Genomic DNA, 19357 nt, shown 5'->3' on the forward strand with positions numbered 1-19357 from the left:
GATCTAGTCATGTGAACTGCTACAGAGGGAGCCTGAGAAGCTTGGGAATAGACTGATATAATGGAGAACAGTTGGAAAAAAAAAATTATATATATATATATATATAAACACACACATTGCTTCATACTTTTTCTCATGGTTTCTTCTGCCACATTAGCTTTTAAATTACCTAGTCAAGATCTGCAAGTGCATACTTTGCCAACTGATGTCAAGAGGGCATCATATGGAAGAAACGCTCTCACACATTCTTCTAAAGATACCTGCTTGGATTTTAAATATATTTTCTGTCTGGCGAATTACAAATTTTCAAGTTATGAATAAACAATAGCTTTCTTTTGAGGTCTGTTTCTGGAGTGAACCAGTGTGTTGTCATCTGTTTTTTAACAAGATTAGCATTTGGAATACCTCTCTTAACAGTGAGCAGCTGGTTGTCTCTCTGACTCCCCTTCTAAACGCACACTTTACAATAGATATCAGCAGTATAATTTCCTTGAACTACTTCACTGTTCCTTGATTAGGAAGTACTTATGACTTATTGTGCTGTGTGGGTGTATAGATAGCACAGTGTCTTGCTGGCTAAATCAACATTTCCCTGTTTCTTTTGCTTTCCAAAACTAATCTTTCTCAATCTAAGTTTGGCCACTTTTAAAACTTGTGTCACTTCTGCTGTATATTAGTAAAACACCTCTGGAGGTGCTGTCTGAACTTGGACCTATACTGTTTTAGTCCTTTATTAATCCTCAACCCTGTGTTTTGATAGGTAAAGGATCCTGTAACATACAGATTGTGACTTGATTTTTCAAGCATCTTCAGCTTTATTGCATAAGTAGTAGTGTGTAGACGTGTATGAAGTTGTGTACTTCTCACAGTAACACTGTGGTTTGGAGAAGGTGAGTGGTTGCTGTGAGGGCTTAGTGCAGGGTAGCTCTGTTCATTGCTTGTCCTGCTGTCAGTGAGCAAGCAATTGAGTTTGTGTTCCTTTTCAGTCCAGTAAAAACAAGTGACTTTTCTGCTTGTTGTATTTTATATGTAAATAAGTTTAAATCAGCTATTTTCTAAATCTTAATGCTATGCTTCTGTGAGATGAGTCAAGAAGTACAAGCAAAATGTGGACTAGTGCTGGAGTTCTTGTCTGATTCTGCACGGAGTTCCTGAAAGCTAAGTGTCCACTTGTGAGTAGTTGTGGCTGATTGTAGTACATTATGTTTCTAATGACAGTTTTCTCCCTCAGCACTAGCAGAGACACTGAGAAAGTTAAGACTACTGGTTATGCAACACCTGGGTTGTTAGCAGTTTAGTGTTTCCATTCTACTCTTAGTCCCTAGGTATAATGTGTGTGACACTTGAAAACTGTTCTAAATGGAAAGAAGCAATCATAAGTTGATTTAAGAATATGGCATCTTGTCTGTGGCAAAAGAGTTGGTATGCTTGTACTTCAGTGCCTTACTTTTCCATCATCTCTCTTATCTTGTGCAAAACAGTAGTGTATCTTGCTCAGCTTCAGCTAATTATTGGCGGTTATGGATCTACTAAAGGGTCAGGCTTTTGTGTATTGAAGCAAGCAGTGGTGACAAGTTGAGTGTAGGTGCTGAACTGGAAGTGATTTGGTAGCTAACTGGTATGATTGAACTGTTGCCCAATTGCTGTGTTGTCCAGCATTTTGAAAAAGTGTACTTAAATTTCTCATTGTGGCATCTATATATTTCAGAATGCAGGGTGACAGGAAAGCGAAAGCACTGTGACTCTGTACTGAAGTTGGAGGTGCTTGATTGATTTGGCACTGCAGGGTTTGCTGTAAGAGGAAAACCTGGGTGGGCTCAGTCTAACAAGTGCTCTGAATTATTTCATGGAGCTGTAGAATAATCTGGTTTGCGAGGGTTCTTAAAGACAATCCAGTTCCAACCTCTCTGCTATGGGATCAGGTTACCTAAAGCCCCATCCACCCTGGCCTTGCATTCAGTGTAACACAACTGTAAAATTCATTGCTTTTTGCGAGATGTCATCTGAGACTGCTGGGTGAAGAATTTTGTAGGCAGTGTTTGATATTTGGAATGAAGAAATCCCAGAAAACCAGAACAGTGATAAACTTGCACAATGGATTAAGCAACAGTTGCTGTTCAAGGCAATTTCCTTCTGCTTCAATTCATTCCCAAGTGTGCTTTTTTCTTTCTTTTTATAGCTCATGTACAGCTGTTCCTTAAAAGTGAAGGACTCCGTTCTGAAGCCTCCGTAAAGGCATGACACATTTTGTCTGTCTCTAGTTGATAATGAAGCTGTCACAAACAGCCTCGAGGAGGTAGACTGTGCATTAGTAATGTCAGAACAGAATTTTGGAGATACGGCTTCAGAAACATCAAATGGGTATGTTTTATTCAAAAAATTTGAAGCCTGAAGGTTTTTCTCAAACTTCCTTGCTAAGTTTGTTAACTTGTTCAGCAAAGTGACTTCCCGAGAAGTTTCAAATAGTATTGGCAGGACTTCCTTTTTCTTATGATTAAATAAGGTCAACGTAGAACTCCCTGCCCAGTGCAAAAGTTTCTCCTGATCTGTCCAGGCATCATCTCTGTAATTTTCACCATGTGGAGAAGTCTTGTGTTTAAGAGCTGCCTGTTCCTGAGTTGAAGAAAATCTCTAGCAGTACTGGTAAGTTGAAATAACTTCCGCAGTTTGATAACGTGTGTTGTTTAGTGGACTAACATGTTAGCATCTAAGGGGGGGAAATAACATCAATGTTTTTATCTCCTTCTGTGTTAGGGTGCAAGATATTTTTTTTTTTCAGTCTGCTTTTAGTTCTGCTTTATGCTTAATCTTTGTTGATCTCAGAATCATAGGGCTTGGAAGGGACCTCCAGAGATCATCAGGTCCAACCCCCCTGCCAAAGCAGGTTCCTTACACCAGGTCACGCAGCTCAGCATCCAGGTGGGTGTTGAATATCTCCAGAGAAGGAGACTCCACAACCCCCCTGGGCAGCCTGTTCCAGTGCTCCGTCACCCTCACCATAAAGAAGTTTGTGTGCACATTCATGTGGAACTTCCTATGCTCCAGTTTCTGGCTGTTTTCCCTTGTCCTGTCTCCACACACTGCTGAATAGAGCCTGGCCTCATCACTTTGCTCCCCGCACCTCAGATATGTATAGACCTGGATCGGGTCCCCTCTTAGGCTTCTTTTCTCAAAGCTAAAGAGACCCAGTTCACTTTGCCTTTCTTCATAGGGGAGATGCTCCAGATCCTTCACAGTCTTTGTGGCCCTCCACTGGACTCCTTCCAAGAGATCCCTGTCATTTTTGTACTGGGGAGCCATGATAGTAAAGATCTCCAAACTGCATTATGTAGACATTACTGAGACGTTGTTAAGAGCAGTCAATATCCCTGCTGTTCAAAAGTGCAACTCTTGAGTAGTAATTCAGAAGTATCTTGAAACTAGACCTACTTTGTGCTCAGAAACACTGTAGTTAACCGTGTGTGTGTCTTTTTCTCTGCAAGTTGTGAGGCTGCAGTTAAAGATTGTCTGTGGTGTAGAATGCCTGTTGGGCTATTCTTTTTGAAGTTACAGTTTTATTCATAATGACTTTCCATATAATGAGCTGCATTGGAGGGAAGCACTACATAATGGATATGTTTTGTAGTGGACCCTGCATTTTTAGTGTGGCATTGGACAAGGGCTTGCTTGAAGATTTAATTCAAAGGATGTTGCTGCTGGGAGGTCTGCAAGGTGGAGCTAGGCACTGCAGTTGTCTCTTCACTCTCTGCAAGAAGACTGAAAGAGGGTTAGGGATAGATCTGCCTTCTGCAGCTTCTGAGATTATAGCAAAATCTGATGGTACAGTAGTTCCTTCTTTAGAAGAGGGAAAGATGTCTGATTTGGTAAGCTTGCATTTCATTTGAGAGCTATGGAAGAAATTATTTGCATTGTTCCTTGGAAACTGATTGGATGTTGATACTTAGCTTTGTTTTTTTCTTTTTGCTCTTTTGTTTCCATCCAGGCTTCATCACAGTAGCTTTCTGTTCATGAACTGAGTTTCATGCAGAGCACAGATATTAATGGCAAAGATCATTTGCTTGTTAAAAAGTAGTTTAAAATCGTGGTTATTTTTCTGTTGAGTTCTCTAACTTAATAACTCATTTTTTAGCACCCTGAAGTATTTTTTGCCATTCTAATTTGAATACTGATTCCTAATTAGGGGGGAAAAGATACTAAGGATTGTGCTGGAAACAAAACATTGTAGCATAGGAAGTCTTTGAGGTCCACAAGGTTATATAGGACTTCTCAAAGCCTTGACTATGTAAGAGTGCTGGTTTTGCCAAGTTTGTATCTGATGAGATCTGTAGGGTGGAATGGTATAGTGTACCAAAGACACTATGATTGGATTTACCACTGTGCCAAGACTTAAAGAAGGATATGTAGATCTGGAACAGAGGAAAAAAGATCCAGGAGTTTGAAATCCTAGGAATGTAAAACAAGCAACAACCCAAGAAACACAAAACAAATCCCCCACAATTTTAGTGGCATAGTTAGAGCTGTCTGTATGATTTGAGCAAGAGTAAAGTACCTTTGACAGAAGCTCTTGTGTCAGTTGTCTGAATGGATGTGATAATGTCCTGTGCTTTAACTTCATTACTTCTAAGTCGGAGGAGCAACAGATGTTAGATGAGAAGCTGAATCAGTGTAGGGTGGTCTTTCAGAATAACTGTAGGCTTATAGATTTGGGTTCTCTAATTTCCCTAGCTTATCAGAAAAATAGGCCTAGTGAGCACATCCAGACTTGCATGAATCTTAACTCCTAAACTCACAGGAGCACAAGCCATCTGTTTTGGGTTGTGTATAACTATCAGTGTTGAAATAACTTTGTTGGGTGCCAAAACTTTGTGTCCTGTGCACCAGTTGAGCTGAGCTGGTGCAAAGAATAGAAAATGGATTTAAAAGCACTTCAGCAGTCTGTACAAACAAGAAGTGTTATGAGATGAGGAAAAGTTACTATTTTGGGCCTCGCGTCCATCGGCACTTTTAATAAGCTTGAAAATGGTCTATTATATGAGATTTCCTGGTTGTGAGACAGTACTACCCCTCCATGACAGATTGTGCTGAGTAGGAAGGTAAGGGCTTGATTCGTTGAGTTCACACTGATTTTCTTTCAATATGTTAACAAATATAAATGGCAGAAGAGCACTTTAAAGACTTAAGTAAAAAGGGTTTGGATAGGGTGGCACTGAATGGTTTGGGATTTTGCTCTAAAACTTGAGGTATGAAGAAATCTGCCTTTTTAATGAGTTTGAAGTTTCAAGTGTGACTTCAGCAGTTACTGATATGAGAAGGCAGAAAAGGAAACTGAAGAAGTGTTGAGTATTCCACCTGATACTGTCCTGTGTAGTCAACCATAGTACTTTGTTTTGTTTTGTCTTTCTGATTTATCTTTGTTTACTGCTCAAAGATGCGAGGGGTTGTTGCAAGGCTGTGAGACTTAGCGCAGTGTTCTTAGGTACAAATGAATCCCTTGAGTAGCATCAGTGATAGAAGTGTCATTACAGTATCAAAGAAGTGGGATGAAATAAGATGTTGATGAGTGTCTTAACAAATTCAAACGTTATCTCCTGGGTAATAGTATCTAGAGTTTGAATCATTAGCAGTTAAAGTCAGATGTTTGTATTCTGCTCATCTTCCATGGGAACAATTCATAGAGAAGACTAATTGCCTTCTCTTGAATGAGGCCTTCTGGATTTTTTTTGGTTCCTTGTCAATGCATTGAAACTGAAAATAGCTACCAGGGCAGGTACTATAAGGAGCAGTGTGTATGATGCTTTACTGAGCTGGATTTCAACTTCATATAACTTACAGGAAACAGAAGATGTTAACATTAGAGGTTGAAAAATGCAGCGTCTGTGAAATGGGGGCTTTTGGTCTGGTCCTTAAATTTCACCCAGTGAATTTCTTTTGGAGCCTTTTGTAAAGTCTGATCTAACAATCCAAACTCATTTAACTTGTTTGGCTTTGATTTTGTTGAACTCTGCTTCTTGCGGGTGACCATACCTTTGATGAACCCTGGGATTAACTCTTTCTCGCTAGGACCTTAGTCTTCTTTCATTTAAGTAATATAACAATTTCCCTAAGTTTAGAAAGCTCCAAAAGTCTTCCACCTAGAAAAATAGTATTGTGTACAGAACTGAGATATAATTTCCAGATTAGCTGAAGGCTTTTTTTTAGTCCAGCACCAGTGATTTGATTGTTCTCTCGGTCATCACAAGATTGTTAATTGTAGTATAGTATATGTAAAAGTCACTTCTGAAAAAGCTGTTGACTAACTGACTATAAGAGGCTGTAAGGACTGATGGCAGCCTTTTAGTTAGGATAGGAAGTGATCAATGTTACTTCAGTTCTCTGCAGTCCTGTCAAGCTCCAGTGTTTGCGATTGCACCTTGGTGGGGTGAAGGAATTTGTTTTAAGGAGGTGGTAGGAAAATATTCTTAGTATGTTTCTCTGATCATGTCTGACTGAATAATTTGCAAAGCCAGGAGGAAGAAGGATTCCCATGAGCAGACTGCACGTAGAGGTGAATAAAATCACTGAATCGGTTTGTGGGGTTGCAGTTAGTTCTGGGTCAAGAGAAGCCATTGTAATATTCTTGTGAACAGCTGATAGTACTTTTTTCCTTGTCAAGTAGGCTCTCTCAGCCAGCTGAATCATGTCTGCCACTTACTCCCTGCTGAGGTCTGTAGAGAGATTCCTGCTGCTGCTTCTCAGGCACCTGTCTTCAATAAATGCTGAACTCCACCCCCAAAGTCATACCTCTTCTCAGTGCTTCAGAGGAAAGTCTTGCTAATAATGGTAGTCTCTGTAGTTAATCCACTTACTGTAGTGAATTTGGTAGAAAACTATAACAATTTGTACTTTGCATAAGCAAATTAGAATGTTAACAGACTGGTGTGACAGCTGGGAGACTACACCATTAACTTTTTTGTTTGTTTTTAAAAAAGAAAAATAGCATTAGGATTGAGGATGGCTTTTTCTCCTTTACTTTTTTATTGAGATTTCACGGATTGCCTTGTAGCTGTACTGATTAGTTAGGAGTCTTGCTGGAGACCAGAGAGGTCCCATAAGACTGTAAAAATGCTTGTAAATAGGAGATAGTGAACTTTATAATACAATCCCAGTCTTAAACAGTAACCTTCATAATGAGGTATCAGTATGTCAAAGGCAGCCAGATGACTTTTGGTGTCTGCCAACAAACTACTTAGGTTTGAAGTTCTTTGTGTGTAAAACTGACCATGTTCTAAAGTCTTGAGTTCAGTCACAGACTTACTGTACTGCCCACTTGTTTTTAAATGAACAGTTCTGTGTCAAGAATCCCAATGTGATTTTTGCATTCACCAAAGAGTCATCATGACTGATGTTTTCAGATTGACAATATTCTCTCCTCTTGGAAAGGTTTGTATGATAGTCATGTAGGCAGCTCAGTTTGTTCACCCTGTTTCATTGTGGCTGATCATAGGCTCCTGTGTTGATATTTGTGTGTGAATTATCTTTTCCTTATTGTATAAAGTGGATCAGTTATTGTGGGTTTGAGGAATCGAGAGACATGATCTTCTAGCAGCACTGATCATATAAAGGCTGCTTACCTGGTCTGATAACATGGCAGTAATATATCCAAAGAGGTTGTAAAAGAGGGTAGTATTTTCAGTGTTGCGCTTGTTTAGCTACAGTACAGAGATGTGCCTAAGGGTAAGAACAGTCAACCAAGGGTTGCTGGTTACTTGCATGCTGGTTACTGGTGAGTATGCAGCCACTGAGCTCCGAGCTGTGTTGCTTGTATTGCAGCAGAAAGTTTTTCTTTGTGATTCATTAGATGTGGCTGCAGTGAATTAAAACCATCTTAAATGTGACTTGGCTGATCAACTGTGGGTGTTCCCGGTATTTTTGCCAAAGGTTATCATGCTCGTTTTTCCTCTAATTCCTTATGAGGAATGCTGATAAGTTATGGAAGCTGAATGTACTTTGAAGGAGATGTATAGTTCTTGAATCAGAGTTCTTTCAGATCCAAAAATTATTCCAGTTTGCTTTTTCTTTATATGAAAGATTAAAAAAAAATCAGCTGAGGAGCTGGTAGTTGGGAGACATTTGTGATTTCTCTAACCTCTGATGCTTAACAGGATAAAAATAGTTACCATATGGAATGTCTTTTTTTTTTTTTTTTTTTTTTTTTGGTGAGGACAGTCTCTGCTACTTGAGAAACTTTGTGTTTAAGCACTTTCTGTACCTAAACATTTTTAGCAGTTTCATCAGCTAGATGAGATGCAGCTTTGAGAGCTGCTGTCATTGTCTGTAGATCTAGGGAGGAAAGAAGCTTTCTCTGAAGTATATATGGTCTTGATGTTGAAGCATTCTGCTTTTGCATTTCCGTTAACAACAAGGTGCAAGAACCCCTTTACCTTACACTAGTGAAAAATAAATAGCAATCTTGGGTCATCTGTTTTTCAAGCCTCTGTAACAATTCTTTAAGATTTTAGCAACATTCCTACAATTTTCTTTTAAGTCACTGGAGCAGTGTTAATGACACTTCATCCTAGTAGTAGGAGCTTGAAACCATGAGCTTATGAGGAAAGAGGAAGATCTGGTACTTGTATGTGCTGAGCCCATTCTCCAGTAAGCTGTTCACAAGTAATATCATGCTTTAAGAACAGTTCCTTTGAGTGACTGTGAGGAAGGAAAAACCTAAGCCTACATGTGCTTGTGTGACACAGAACATAAGTGTGTGCTGTTTACTTAGTGATTTTCTTTTGACAGTCTGTGGTAGTTCTGAGAAAAAGATTGGGAGATGTTACCTCTAGTCTGCATCTTAGAGACTAGAAGTTGTTCTACAAGCCTGTTTGCTGATGGAATGTCTTCAGTGTCTGGAGGCTGGTTCTCAGCTTTGACTTCTACTGCGTCCTTACGTCATCCTCCTTTTGTCCATGTCTGTCTTGACAGAAAGTCTCTTTAAAATGACTTCTAACTCTTGGCTTCAGGTTAACACCTTTAATTTTTCCAGCCTTCCCATGCATTGGCCTTTGCAAGTGTTTTCAGTGTCAGTCATTATAGTTCATGTGGTTAAATGACCTGCAGTCATGAGACTCAAACTGATGTTCTTAATATTTTTTTCCTGTAAATTAGCTAGCATATAGCTGTCGATGGAGCTGCTGCTAGCCCTATGCAGCTAGTCCTGGTGTGTGCTCTCTGCCAAGAGTAAAACAGTTGTAAACATTTTTGCATTACTTTTTGTATTACACATAAGCTGAGCACTTTCAGATCCTTCATCCTAAGTGCTGTCTTGTATGATGGCCTGGAGGTAACTTGTAGTACCCACACATTTCATACAGCTGTTAATCCGAATTTGCAGTAAGAGATTTGAACTGTCCTTAATGCTTTTATTGGTAAGCATATTTGAACTTGGTTTTCTACTCCTTTTCCCACAAAACATTGCAAAGCAATAGATGAATAACCTACTCCTAGTTATCCACAATGTGAGAGAAAATCCTCGCTCTCTGTCACACAGTGCAGTGCATTGCATTTACTGGCATCTATGGATTTCTTTAAATTTTGGCTATCCTTACTTCTGCTTATTTGACTGATTTGTCTATAGTTTTAGATACACTGTTCTTTTTAAAAATGCACACTTACAGCTTAGGGAGCAGAGCTTAAATGAGCTGATGTCCTTATGAAGTGTGGAGTAAATGGTGTTCTTCCAGACATGTCTTTTTTTTGAGCTATCCTGTGCTGACAACAAAAGAAACTTGCTTTTTTCAAACCTGGAGCTGCTGCTATTACAGTTTATTGAAGAACCTGTTCTGTTGAAGTCTGGATGGCATTTCCTTGAAACAGCAATCTGTTATGGTTTTTTTTTTCCTTTCTCTTCATAAAATTTTAAACTAAGTAGTGCAGATGCTGCCTTTCTGTTTTCAGAATCTAGTGTCTGATGGTAGGGTGGGATCATATAGGACAATATAAGAACCCGTGCCTGATACCAAGGTCTGTGAATGATCCAGATTTGCCAGCTGTGACTGGTTGCAGCCTGGAAGGCCAGCTGTATCCTGGACTGTATTAAAAAAAGAGGGTGGCCAGCGGGGAGAGGGGGATGATTGTGCCCCTCTAGTCAGCTCTTGTGAGGTCCCACCTGCAGTACTGTGTTCTGGGGCCTCCAGCACAGGAAGAAAGTGGAGGTCTTGGAATGGGTCCAGAGGACGGCCACTAAGATGATCAGAGATGGATCAGCTCTCTTATGAGGAAAAGTTAAGGGGGAACAGGGCTTATTTAGCTTGGACGAGAGAAGGCTCTGGGGAGACTCTATTGTGGCCTTCCAGTAGGGAAAGGAGCATATAAACAGGGAGAGCAGCTGTTTACGAGAGTGGATAGTGATAAGACAAGGGGGAATGGTCTTAAACTGAGACAGGGGAGGTTTATGTTAGAGATTAGGAGGATGGATATGGCTCTGGGCAGCCTGGTCTGGTGGTTGGCGACCCTGCACATAGCAGGGGGGATTGAAATCAGATGATCATTGTGGTCCTTTTCAACCCAGGCCATTCTATGATTGGGTTTTCAGGGTGTTCCATTTCTCCCAGCCCTTTCAGGTTGTTATTCTTCTCCCCTAGGTTCATTGTTCATCCTGTGAAAGTGGGCTTGATGCTGTTTGTAAGTACTTCATGATGAATCAAACAGCAAAGCTTCAAAATGTAGATTTCTGTTTCCATGTCAGAGGAGTGCCATGCTGAGAAATCTGCTGTGTGATGTACTGAGGTATTCAGTGCTTGACAGAGGTCAGCCTTTGGGTGTCATGGCACAGTAATATGATTTGACGGGTCTGTTATAATGGGTGTTAGGTAAGAGCAATGTCTTAGCTTCCTTGTCTCAAACACAGGTGCTGGGTGAAAGTACCTTACCTTAGAATTGTCCATGGCCGTTGTAAAATTCTAAGTAGAAACACATGGATTATCTCATGCTAGAGACAAGGGCATCTTGAGTCAGATAACATTAGTATCTCTTTTTCAACCTGTTGAAATTCTTTAAGCAAAACTTTTTTTGCTGCATGTTGTAGTTCTCTAGCCAGGCTCATTTTCATCCTGTGGAACGTGTTAGAGTTTTTGGGGCTGTGTAGGAGACTTCCTAGAACTTAATGTGCATTCATATAAAGGCAGGGAAGTATGAAATTATTCAGGGCCGTGTGCTGTTGAATTGACTTTATTCTTGCTTTCATGCTATCCTGAGACTTCTCGGCAACTTTGCTAGGAGTTATCTAGCCTGTCCTTTAATATCAAAGTTGGAAGATCTGCAGAGACTGTTGTAAACTGAAGGTAGAACTCTTATGTACTTGGGAGATCTCTCACAGCATTGTACTTTCATGATGGCTGTTTGTTTCATTACTGAATTATACATAATGTTACTGTGGATTGGAATACTACTTAAGGCTTTTGATGCGGTGAGAAAGATTTAATACAGCTTGAGTCAGCCTTTCAAAACAAATTGAAAATATGAAATTTGCTGTAAAAACATCTGTATCTCATGCTTAATAGATAGGAGATATATAGAAATGTGTAAATATATTGGATGGAAATTGTAATAGGCTTGGCTATAGCATCTACTACAAGGTCCTTCATTAAATGATATTAAAAAAATTTAGTCTAGCCCATAAAGAAAAAGGGGAATTTTTATTCAATTTAGTGGCATTAAGTGTCAAATGGAGTACTGGGAAACACTAGAGATGGAATAAAATTAGTTGCATCTCAGTCAGCAGAAAGTTAAGCAGAAGTGCCAGTGTATGAAGACTATGTGGTCCTGGAAACCTATTTTATGAAGACAATTATAAGGTGTCTGTATTAATAACGATGTATTGGTTTCTTAGGTTTTACAAGCAGTTCTGGCAACTTGACTTACATTATTGTTCTTAAATTTCTGTTTTTGCAGCAGTTCCATCCACAGAGGTCAAAACTTCAGACCAGATAGATTTTTGTGCTGATTCTGGTCAAGTATGGGTTTACTTTACAGCAGGAAAGTACTTAAGTCTCTCTACGTTTTTAGTTGGATTATATAAATCAGCACATAAGACATTTCTGTACAGCATATGGATCTGTCGTGTTCTATCTGTGTTGCATTATTCATTACTTGTATAGCTGGATGAGGAAATGAAGTTCTCATCATCTGCTACTGTGAAAGTCTGCTACATTCATGGGACTGCAGTGACTTCCTGCTCCTGGTAGAACAGGCAGGGTAGAGTGTTGCAGCTGTGTTCAATCTTGTATTTTCAAGAGCAAGTGACTATTAGCTTCAGGTGGCTAAGAGTGTTCCTTAAGCCACATAGCTTTAATCTGTAAGAGGTGTGAAAAGTCTGGTTTTGGTCATACTTTTAATACTTAGTGATTAACCTGGCCATGATTTATTGATGTATTTACTCGTACCTCTGTATGTTTTCAGTGAAAATATTAAGAAGTAATGCAAGCTTCACACATCTGTAAGCAGCATTTGAGCATCTCTTGGCTCTTAAGAAGATGGAAAATGCTGACTGAGAAGTTTGATTTGTGTCCCTTCTGATTTGATTCTTTCCCTTACGCCCATTTTAGTGAGGGAGGAGAAGGCAGCTCAAGTTGGTACCACATCTCTTTTTTTTTTTTTTTTTTTTCTTCTCAATTTCTAGGCCTTTCATGAGGGAGAAGTGAGGATTCATATTTGAAATACATCAAGCAGCTTAAAATGCGCTGAATTGATTCTACCAGGAGTTAACTAACTTCGCTGTTTTGCTTTCACTGTTATGGAATCCAAATGGAGAATACTTTCTGTTTTTCAGCTTGGGAAGGACAATCTTTATTCTACTTACTTTTCCCTTGTTAGTGTTGTTCTCAAAATGGAAATGTGGTTCTTCATCCTCTTCAAGTTGTCTGTCAGGAAGTAAGAAACCTGGAAAACTATACCTCCTGCGACTTTACCTTTTTAGTTTCAATTTATACCTGTATTTTAGCTATCTGTGGGCTTGTTGTACATATTTTAGATTTGTTTGAATGTTTCTTCTTGCACATGTTTTGCTTGTTAACAGTTCTAGAGCTGAGAAGAGTGCTGTCTGCAGCCTGTAATGTGGCTCTCATAAATGTCCTGGGTGATGAGGGCTCATGCGGGTATACGGGTTCATATGCTTACTGTTGCTGTGTCAGTCGGACACTGCTTTGAGAAAATATGTGGAGAATAAAACTGTGTGGAAGCTGCTTTTTACTTTCAGCAGTGTGCTTTTTTTCCTCTGTTTGTGGGATTGAGTAATTGCTGTGCATGGAAGGATTATAGGAAGTGGGGATATTAACTGCCAAACTTCTCCCTGCTTATCTTCATTTATGATTTTAGTCTGGAAATCAGACTAAAATATTATTTTAGAAAATTAGACTAAAATATTTTGCCTTTTCCTGGCTATTGATATACGTAAATAGTTCTTATGACGCCAGGGGGTCAGCACTGGGTCTGTTCTTGTTCAGCATCTTCATCAATGGTCTGGGGTGAGGGGAGTGGATAGGGTCTGCCTTCAGAAGTTTTCTGGTGGTGTAAACCTGGGAGGAGTGGCTGATGCACCAGAAGGTTGTGCTGTTATTCATTGAGACTAGACAAGCTGGAGAGCTGAGGCAGATGGAACCTGATGAGAGTTCAGGCCTGAACTCTGAGCTAGTGATGACTGTCATGGGACTTGCACACTCATATCCGCAAAATTGTCTGTTTTCACACGTGCCTAATGTGACATGTGGTGAGGAATCAGAATATAACAAATGTAGCTTTGTCCTCAGCTGGCATAAAATTTTTAAATGAATGAAGGCTGTGAAAAGAAGTACAGTTTTAGGTTGGGTTCTTTCATCTTGTGTGTGAGCTAATATTGATGAGTTCTTGTGCTGGAAGTAAGTAGTTATGTTGGTAAAAGTGCTCTGATTCTAAATTGACCTGAATAATTGCAAATAGTTAGAATTGCATCACTGAAATCTCACTTGGACTAATCATTTAACAACATGCTGGTGCTGCAGGTAACTACTAGTGTTGCACTTAAGCTACTTTTTCAGACCTGCTTTTAAGTCTTTGTGTTGACCTCTTGACGCAGTAGCAGTGTTAGTGGGGCAGTGTTGTTAAGAGCATCTTGCAGGTTAAGTGGTCTTTGGTGGACTGCTGAGTTTTCAGCAACATTACTTTTGTCTGGAGGCATTCCTTCTGATTCAGATATGCATTTCTAGTGTTCCCTATATATTTCTATTTGCTCTTTTTTGTCTTTTTGGTTTGGGTAGTGAAGCTGTTAAGCTGTTGGTAGAGTGTGCCTGTACTGATGACAGTGTCCTGTTCAACCATCCAGAACTGCTTACTCATTACCTACCTGAAACAAGCAAGTCTGGCTGTTTTTCTTCTTGCCAAAGGCTCCTGCAGATTATTTTCTTCAACATTAATCACAAGGATTAATTTGTCTTTTTGCTTACATCCCATGTGCCCTTTCAATATCTATCTACTATCCATTTCATTGCCTTTTCTCTTGCCTCTGGGGACAAGGGCTAACAGTACTCCTTGTTTTCTGATTTGTGTCAGAGTGATTGCCAGAAGGTTTTCCTTATAATATGGTTGACTTTGAGAGGCTGCACGGCAAGCTGTTGTTGTCTAGTGACTGCTGCTCTTTTTGCTCTTAACACTGACCATGTTCAAATTAACAGAGTCAAGCTGAAACCTTCGAGAGTCTCTTTTTCAGAAACTTAATTCTATGTTTTCCTGGAGCTGTGACGGACTTCAATTAATACTATATCCTATGGTCTCCATATTGTGCATAAATCAAAAGATTCTCTGCTGTTAGTTTTCTCTTAAGCTGAGTGAACTTTCTGTTGGAGCAGAAACTGCCAGTTTTTGCTGCAAATTTTTTTTTTTTTTTTTAATGGTATGATGAAAGAAAGGACAGACGTGAACAGATGTGCTACTGGGAGGTTGGGAAGGTGTTTGGAAAAGAAATGCTGCTTTGTGGTTCTTTTAAAATAAGTGACAGTGCTGTACTTCTTTGGGCAAACTCTCCAAGCAGTTTGTCCTTGTGGACACAGGGTAACTATCAGTGTACAAATAGCAGTGTGCTTGGATATTTTTGAAAGAAATAAATTTTAGTTGTTTTTAAAGCAGAATTGGCTGTGCACATTTTGTCAGGGCTATTGCTTGTCCACGAGCCTTCAAATAATCCATAGCTTTTCTGTTTTAAGGTGTTTAGGGATATTCCTTAGGCAAATCACTTACTCTTGCTAAGAGACTTTTGTTGCTGGTGCATGTCAAAGTAGGTAATGTACTGAGGACCAGATGTTAAAAGAAATTACAAGCAGGGGCTAAGTAAAATTCTGGTTTGATTTTCATGTTTGAAGATAAAAAGGGCATTGTTCTCATCCATGTGTTCTTGTTCTGCTGCTTGATGCCCTGAAATCAAAGTCTGTTGTGCTTATCCAAACAGCAGTGTGTGATGCCTCACTTCCATTGCACTGTTTGTACCCAAAGGCAAAAAAACACATTCTGAAAGTCTTCTGCTCTTTAGCTTCTTAAGTGGATCTTCATAAGTATGGGTAGGATCTCTTAGGACTTCAGGAGCGTTGTGTCAGTTGTGACCCTTCTTGAGGTTGGAGGCATTTATCTCATGGTGCAGTTTTAGTTGCCTCGTATAAGTAGTAACCTGTTTGAGGAGGCAAGGCAGGTGTTTAGTATGTAGTGACTGGTCCCTTGGATTCAAGGTGCTGATTTTCTGTGATCACCTTTATCTCAATACCATTTATAAGTATACAGCTGAATTGGGACAGGTATATATGCAGTGATTTTGATGTGGTATCTCAAAGTAGGAGTAATTTAAGTGTATGAAGCCCGTATGAAACGTATTTCCTTCTTGATGACAAAGATGCACAGGAGTGGATGAGAGAATAAAAATGATTAGTAGAGGATCTCCACCAGAAAGTATGATGCACTGAAAGCTTCTCTACTCTGCACATCTGAGGTGGTAGCAGCAGTCTCTTTCTTTTGTCACCTCACCTTGTTTACCAGAGCTGCCAGGGTGCAGACTTAGCTTCTCTTTCCTTCCGAGTGTAAGCAATTGAATGTGTTCCATACCAAAATACCTATTTTTCAAGGGAAAGGAGTAGTAGACCACTGAATATTGTATTGCTGATCTTCATCTCAGTAGCTTCGCTTTAATTTTCTTAAGCCCTCATTAAAAACAAAAACTATAATCTGAAGTGTTCCATGGTAAATAGTACTGATCACTTATAATATGTTCCTTAACTCCTGTTGTGTTTAAACCTTAATTATTAAAAATAAATCAGGAAAAAAAACTAGTCCCTTTTCTGTCATGCAGGCAACTTACATAAATTAAATAACAGCTAATTAGAATTAGCTAATAAGAAACTGAGTTTCAGTCAGTGCCACAGACAGTTTTTAAGACTGTTTGGATTTAAGACTGTGCTTGATAAATGAGAAGTGAATTTAGTTAAAGATGCATGACACGGTGCAGTGTATTATCAATGGGAACCAGTCACTGTTTGCTGGACTGCAGAACTTTCTTTGTTTTTTCTTTTAGGACTTAGAAACATCAGAACTCCTTTTCCAGCTTACTTATTATCAATCTCTATATATTTGACAAACTTGCATTTCTTTAATAAAAGGTCTGCTGATTTTTGCCCAGTTATTGAATGCAGTTACTGCTAAGCTGTTGTAGTCATTTGAAGAGCAGTATTCTGAGGGCGGAAATGCAAAAAACTGTTACAGTACCAAGTCTAGTTCTCTAATTAGGGTTTTCTTTAACTTGGGAAACTTGTTAAAATTCTACCATTTTAATCTTCTAATAATGCTGTTCCGTTTGGAAATAGTTTTTTGAAAAAGTCATGACTTTCTTTGGCGAAGTTGGCCATGTTCCTTATTTTTCAGGTCAGGTGGAAGTTGTATTGAAAGGGTAAGAATTGTTTTTTCTAAATTAGATATAAAAAGACTCTTTAACTTCGACGCTGTGAAGCAGTGTTAAGCATTCTTGGAAGTACTTGAAATGAGTTACTTTCACTTTTGAGAAGTGTTGTGATTCTCTTAGGGTCTCAGTGATGCCTGCAGTGAGTGCACCTTAAGTTAACACGGATGATAGGAGTTCTCAGTCTGTAGCTGTGGTGTGCAGGAAGCAAGTACCAGTTACTGCTGTTTTGCTGGGAAGTGTTGAGGTAGGACAGGTTCATAGATCTGACATTTTAATGCAGTCTCTCCTTAATAAAACTTGCATAGATGTAGCAGAGCTCCCCTGATAAGCAGTTTGCCAAACATGCTTGGGTACCATGGAGTGAGTGCTTCAGAAATGCATGTCTGTGTATTGTTCTTGGTTTGAGGCCGTAGAGGATGTGGCTGATAACAAAGTATTTTTGCATGAACAGTTGTGGTTATGATTAAAAGTCCTAATATCAACCTAAGATAGAAAATAAAGTGTAAAGCCAGTTAACCACAAAGGTTTTGGTAACCAACCAACAAGAGGGCAGGTTCTAAAAGCGTTTAACAGAAAAACAACTTTGTCTGTTGTGTGTTTGTAAAATGTGGGTGTGGTGTTCTTACAAAATCTTTTTTTTTTTCTTTAAATCAAGTTAGATTTACTGTCTATTTTTTTTTATCTGCTAACCAGGGGCGTAGAAGGAATCAAGCTCAAGCTTATCAGCCTCAAGCTATGGCAATGCTCTTACTATTCCTTTTAAGTATTGCTGTATTTAAGATCTGGACCAGCTGTAATTGGCTGCAAACGGTCAATTAGCTTTTGTGATATCCTCCTAGTACTGCTCAGTCAAAATCCAGCTAGACTTGTAGTATTTTTTTTTTGTTTGTTTTAAAGCAAATAAGATGCCATTACGAAGAGCTGCTCCATTGATGATTTTTTTTTTCTGGGTATTCCACTTGAGAAACTCTCAACTCTTCTGCAACTTGCATATCTGCAGACGCTCCTTTTGGATGCACCTGCTGCAGGAGCCTTTCTGAATGTCTTCTGTGCAATGTTTTAATTCTAAAAAACTTAGGGTTTTGGTAATGGACTGGATCCTGTCAGGTAGCATGTTCTGTGTTTTTGTGGACTGGGGAAGGCACGTAAGAGATGTTCTTCAGTGGTACACTTTACATGTTAATTGAAAATCGACTTATTTGTTCTGTTTTGAAGACTGGGATGTGTGGGGGGAGGAACACACAGCTAAAAGAAAAAAAATATAAAAATAAAAACAAAATCACCAACTGTGATGTGTTAAGGTTCATTCTGGGTGTGGAGTGGTTTCTTACAGTAGTTTCCAGGGTAGATGGAATGATGGCAGAGGTAATGATCTTTTAAATCTTCTCTTAAAAATAATCATCCTAATTCATGTAAGAAAAAAAAACAATGAATTCGGAAAGATTAGATTGGAATTGCCTCAAATTCAATTAAGCCACACTGCGTGGACGTGCTGGGAATATAAATGCAATTACTGTAAATTTGTACAAACTGATTTGTTGCATTATCTTGCTAATCTAACATACAGTCCTTTTGTGTCCATATTGCAGACGGCAACTCCAAACTAACATGGCAGTCAGACTGTGTGATGTGGCTTCTCTGCTTAGAAGTGGTTCGTGGGCAGCAGAGCCTTGGACTGGGGTCTGTGGGATTTTTCTTAAATTCTGTAGGCTACTTTTTTTTTTTACGTGTTAATATTGCTGAGGCCATACCAAACTCCAATATCATTCGGAATGCTAACGCTGTTCTATGTTTCATTATAGGCTGTAGGCTGTGTCCCTATTCTGTCAGGGTCTAGAGCACACTGGTGTACTATGATAACTTACCTATTATATGGTGATCTCCTGTAGAAATTATACTGCAGTGGCTTGCCTTTTTTCTAATGAGATTTTAGTGATAATTCAAAATATCTGGTGGATAATTGGAGAGTAGTATTACATTAATGTTGCTTTGGTATGGTCTGAATACTAAGTTGCAGTAACTTTAAAAACCTGTATGCTATGTATTTATGATTACTAATTTTAAAGTGTGTTTAAAAACCTTATTCTAATAAATTGTTAAAAAAAAAAAGTAACTTGGGTCTATTTGGGTAGGAAATACTTAGTAATTTCTGAAGGTGTGGCTTGTGTTTTATGAACAGTTGTATCCAACCTATCAATGGAATATGCATTAATTGTAAAACATGAGTATCACTTCCATCAGAGCAGATGGTTCTATAGCTGGGAAATGCTGTAATTTCAGCACACACGGGCTACTGCAGCTGTTCACTTGAATGTTGGCTTAAATAGCATTTTTGCCACCTGAACGTGAAAATAAATGCGCAATTAAGTGAGGACTTATTGTCCTTGCTAACTCTTTCTAATTTTGGTCAGTGAA

The 19357-nt window shown here is 39.1% G+C and overlaps 1 protein-coding gene across 23 annotated transcripts in view; it reads left to right on the forward strand.

Moving 5' to 3' along the window:
* ELAVL2 (ELAV like RNA binding protein 2) overlaps positions 1 to 19357 on the forward strand; it is an 86255-nt gene that overhangs the window by 12401 nt on the left and 54497 nt on the right. For 10 of the 23 annotated variants that reach the window (XM_015849887.3, XM_032441338.2, XM_032441337.2 and 7 more), the window contains one exon: positions 18532 to 18622. The exons of 10 other annotated variants lie outside the window; for them this stretch is intronic. In XM_015849887.3, the coding sequence (XP_015705373.2) occupies positions 18551 to 18622 (72 nt within the window). In that variant the 5' untranslated portion in view covers positions 18532 to 18550. Of the gene's footprint in view, positions 1 to 18531; positions 18648 to 19357 lie in introns of all 23 variants that reach the window. 3 more of the 23 variants (XM_015849885.3, XM_015849886.3, XM_085529217.1) reach the window with 1 other exon arrangement.

The sequence above is a fragment of the Coturnix japonica genome, chromosome Z (genome assembly GCF_054131305.1).
Source record: "Coturnix japonica strain WE chromosome Z, WE-NBRP24, whole genome shotgun sequence".
NCBI classification, from domain to species: Eukaryota; Metazoa; Chordata; class Aves; order Galliformes; family Phasianidae; genus Coturnix; species Coturnix japonica.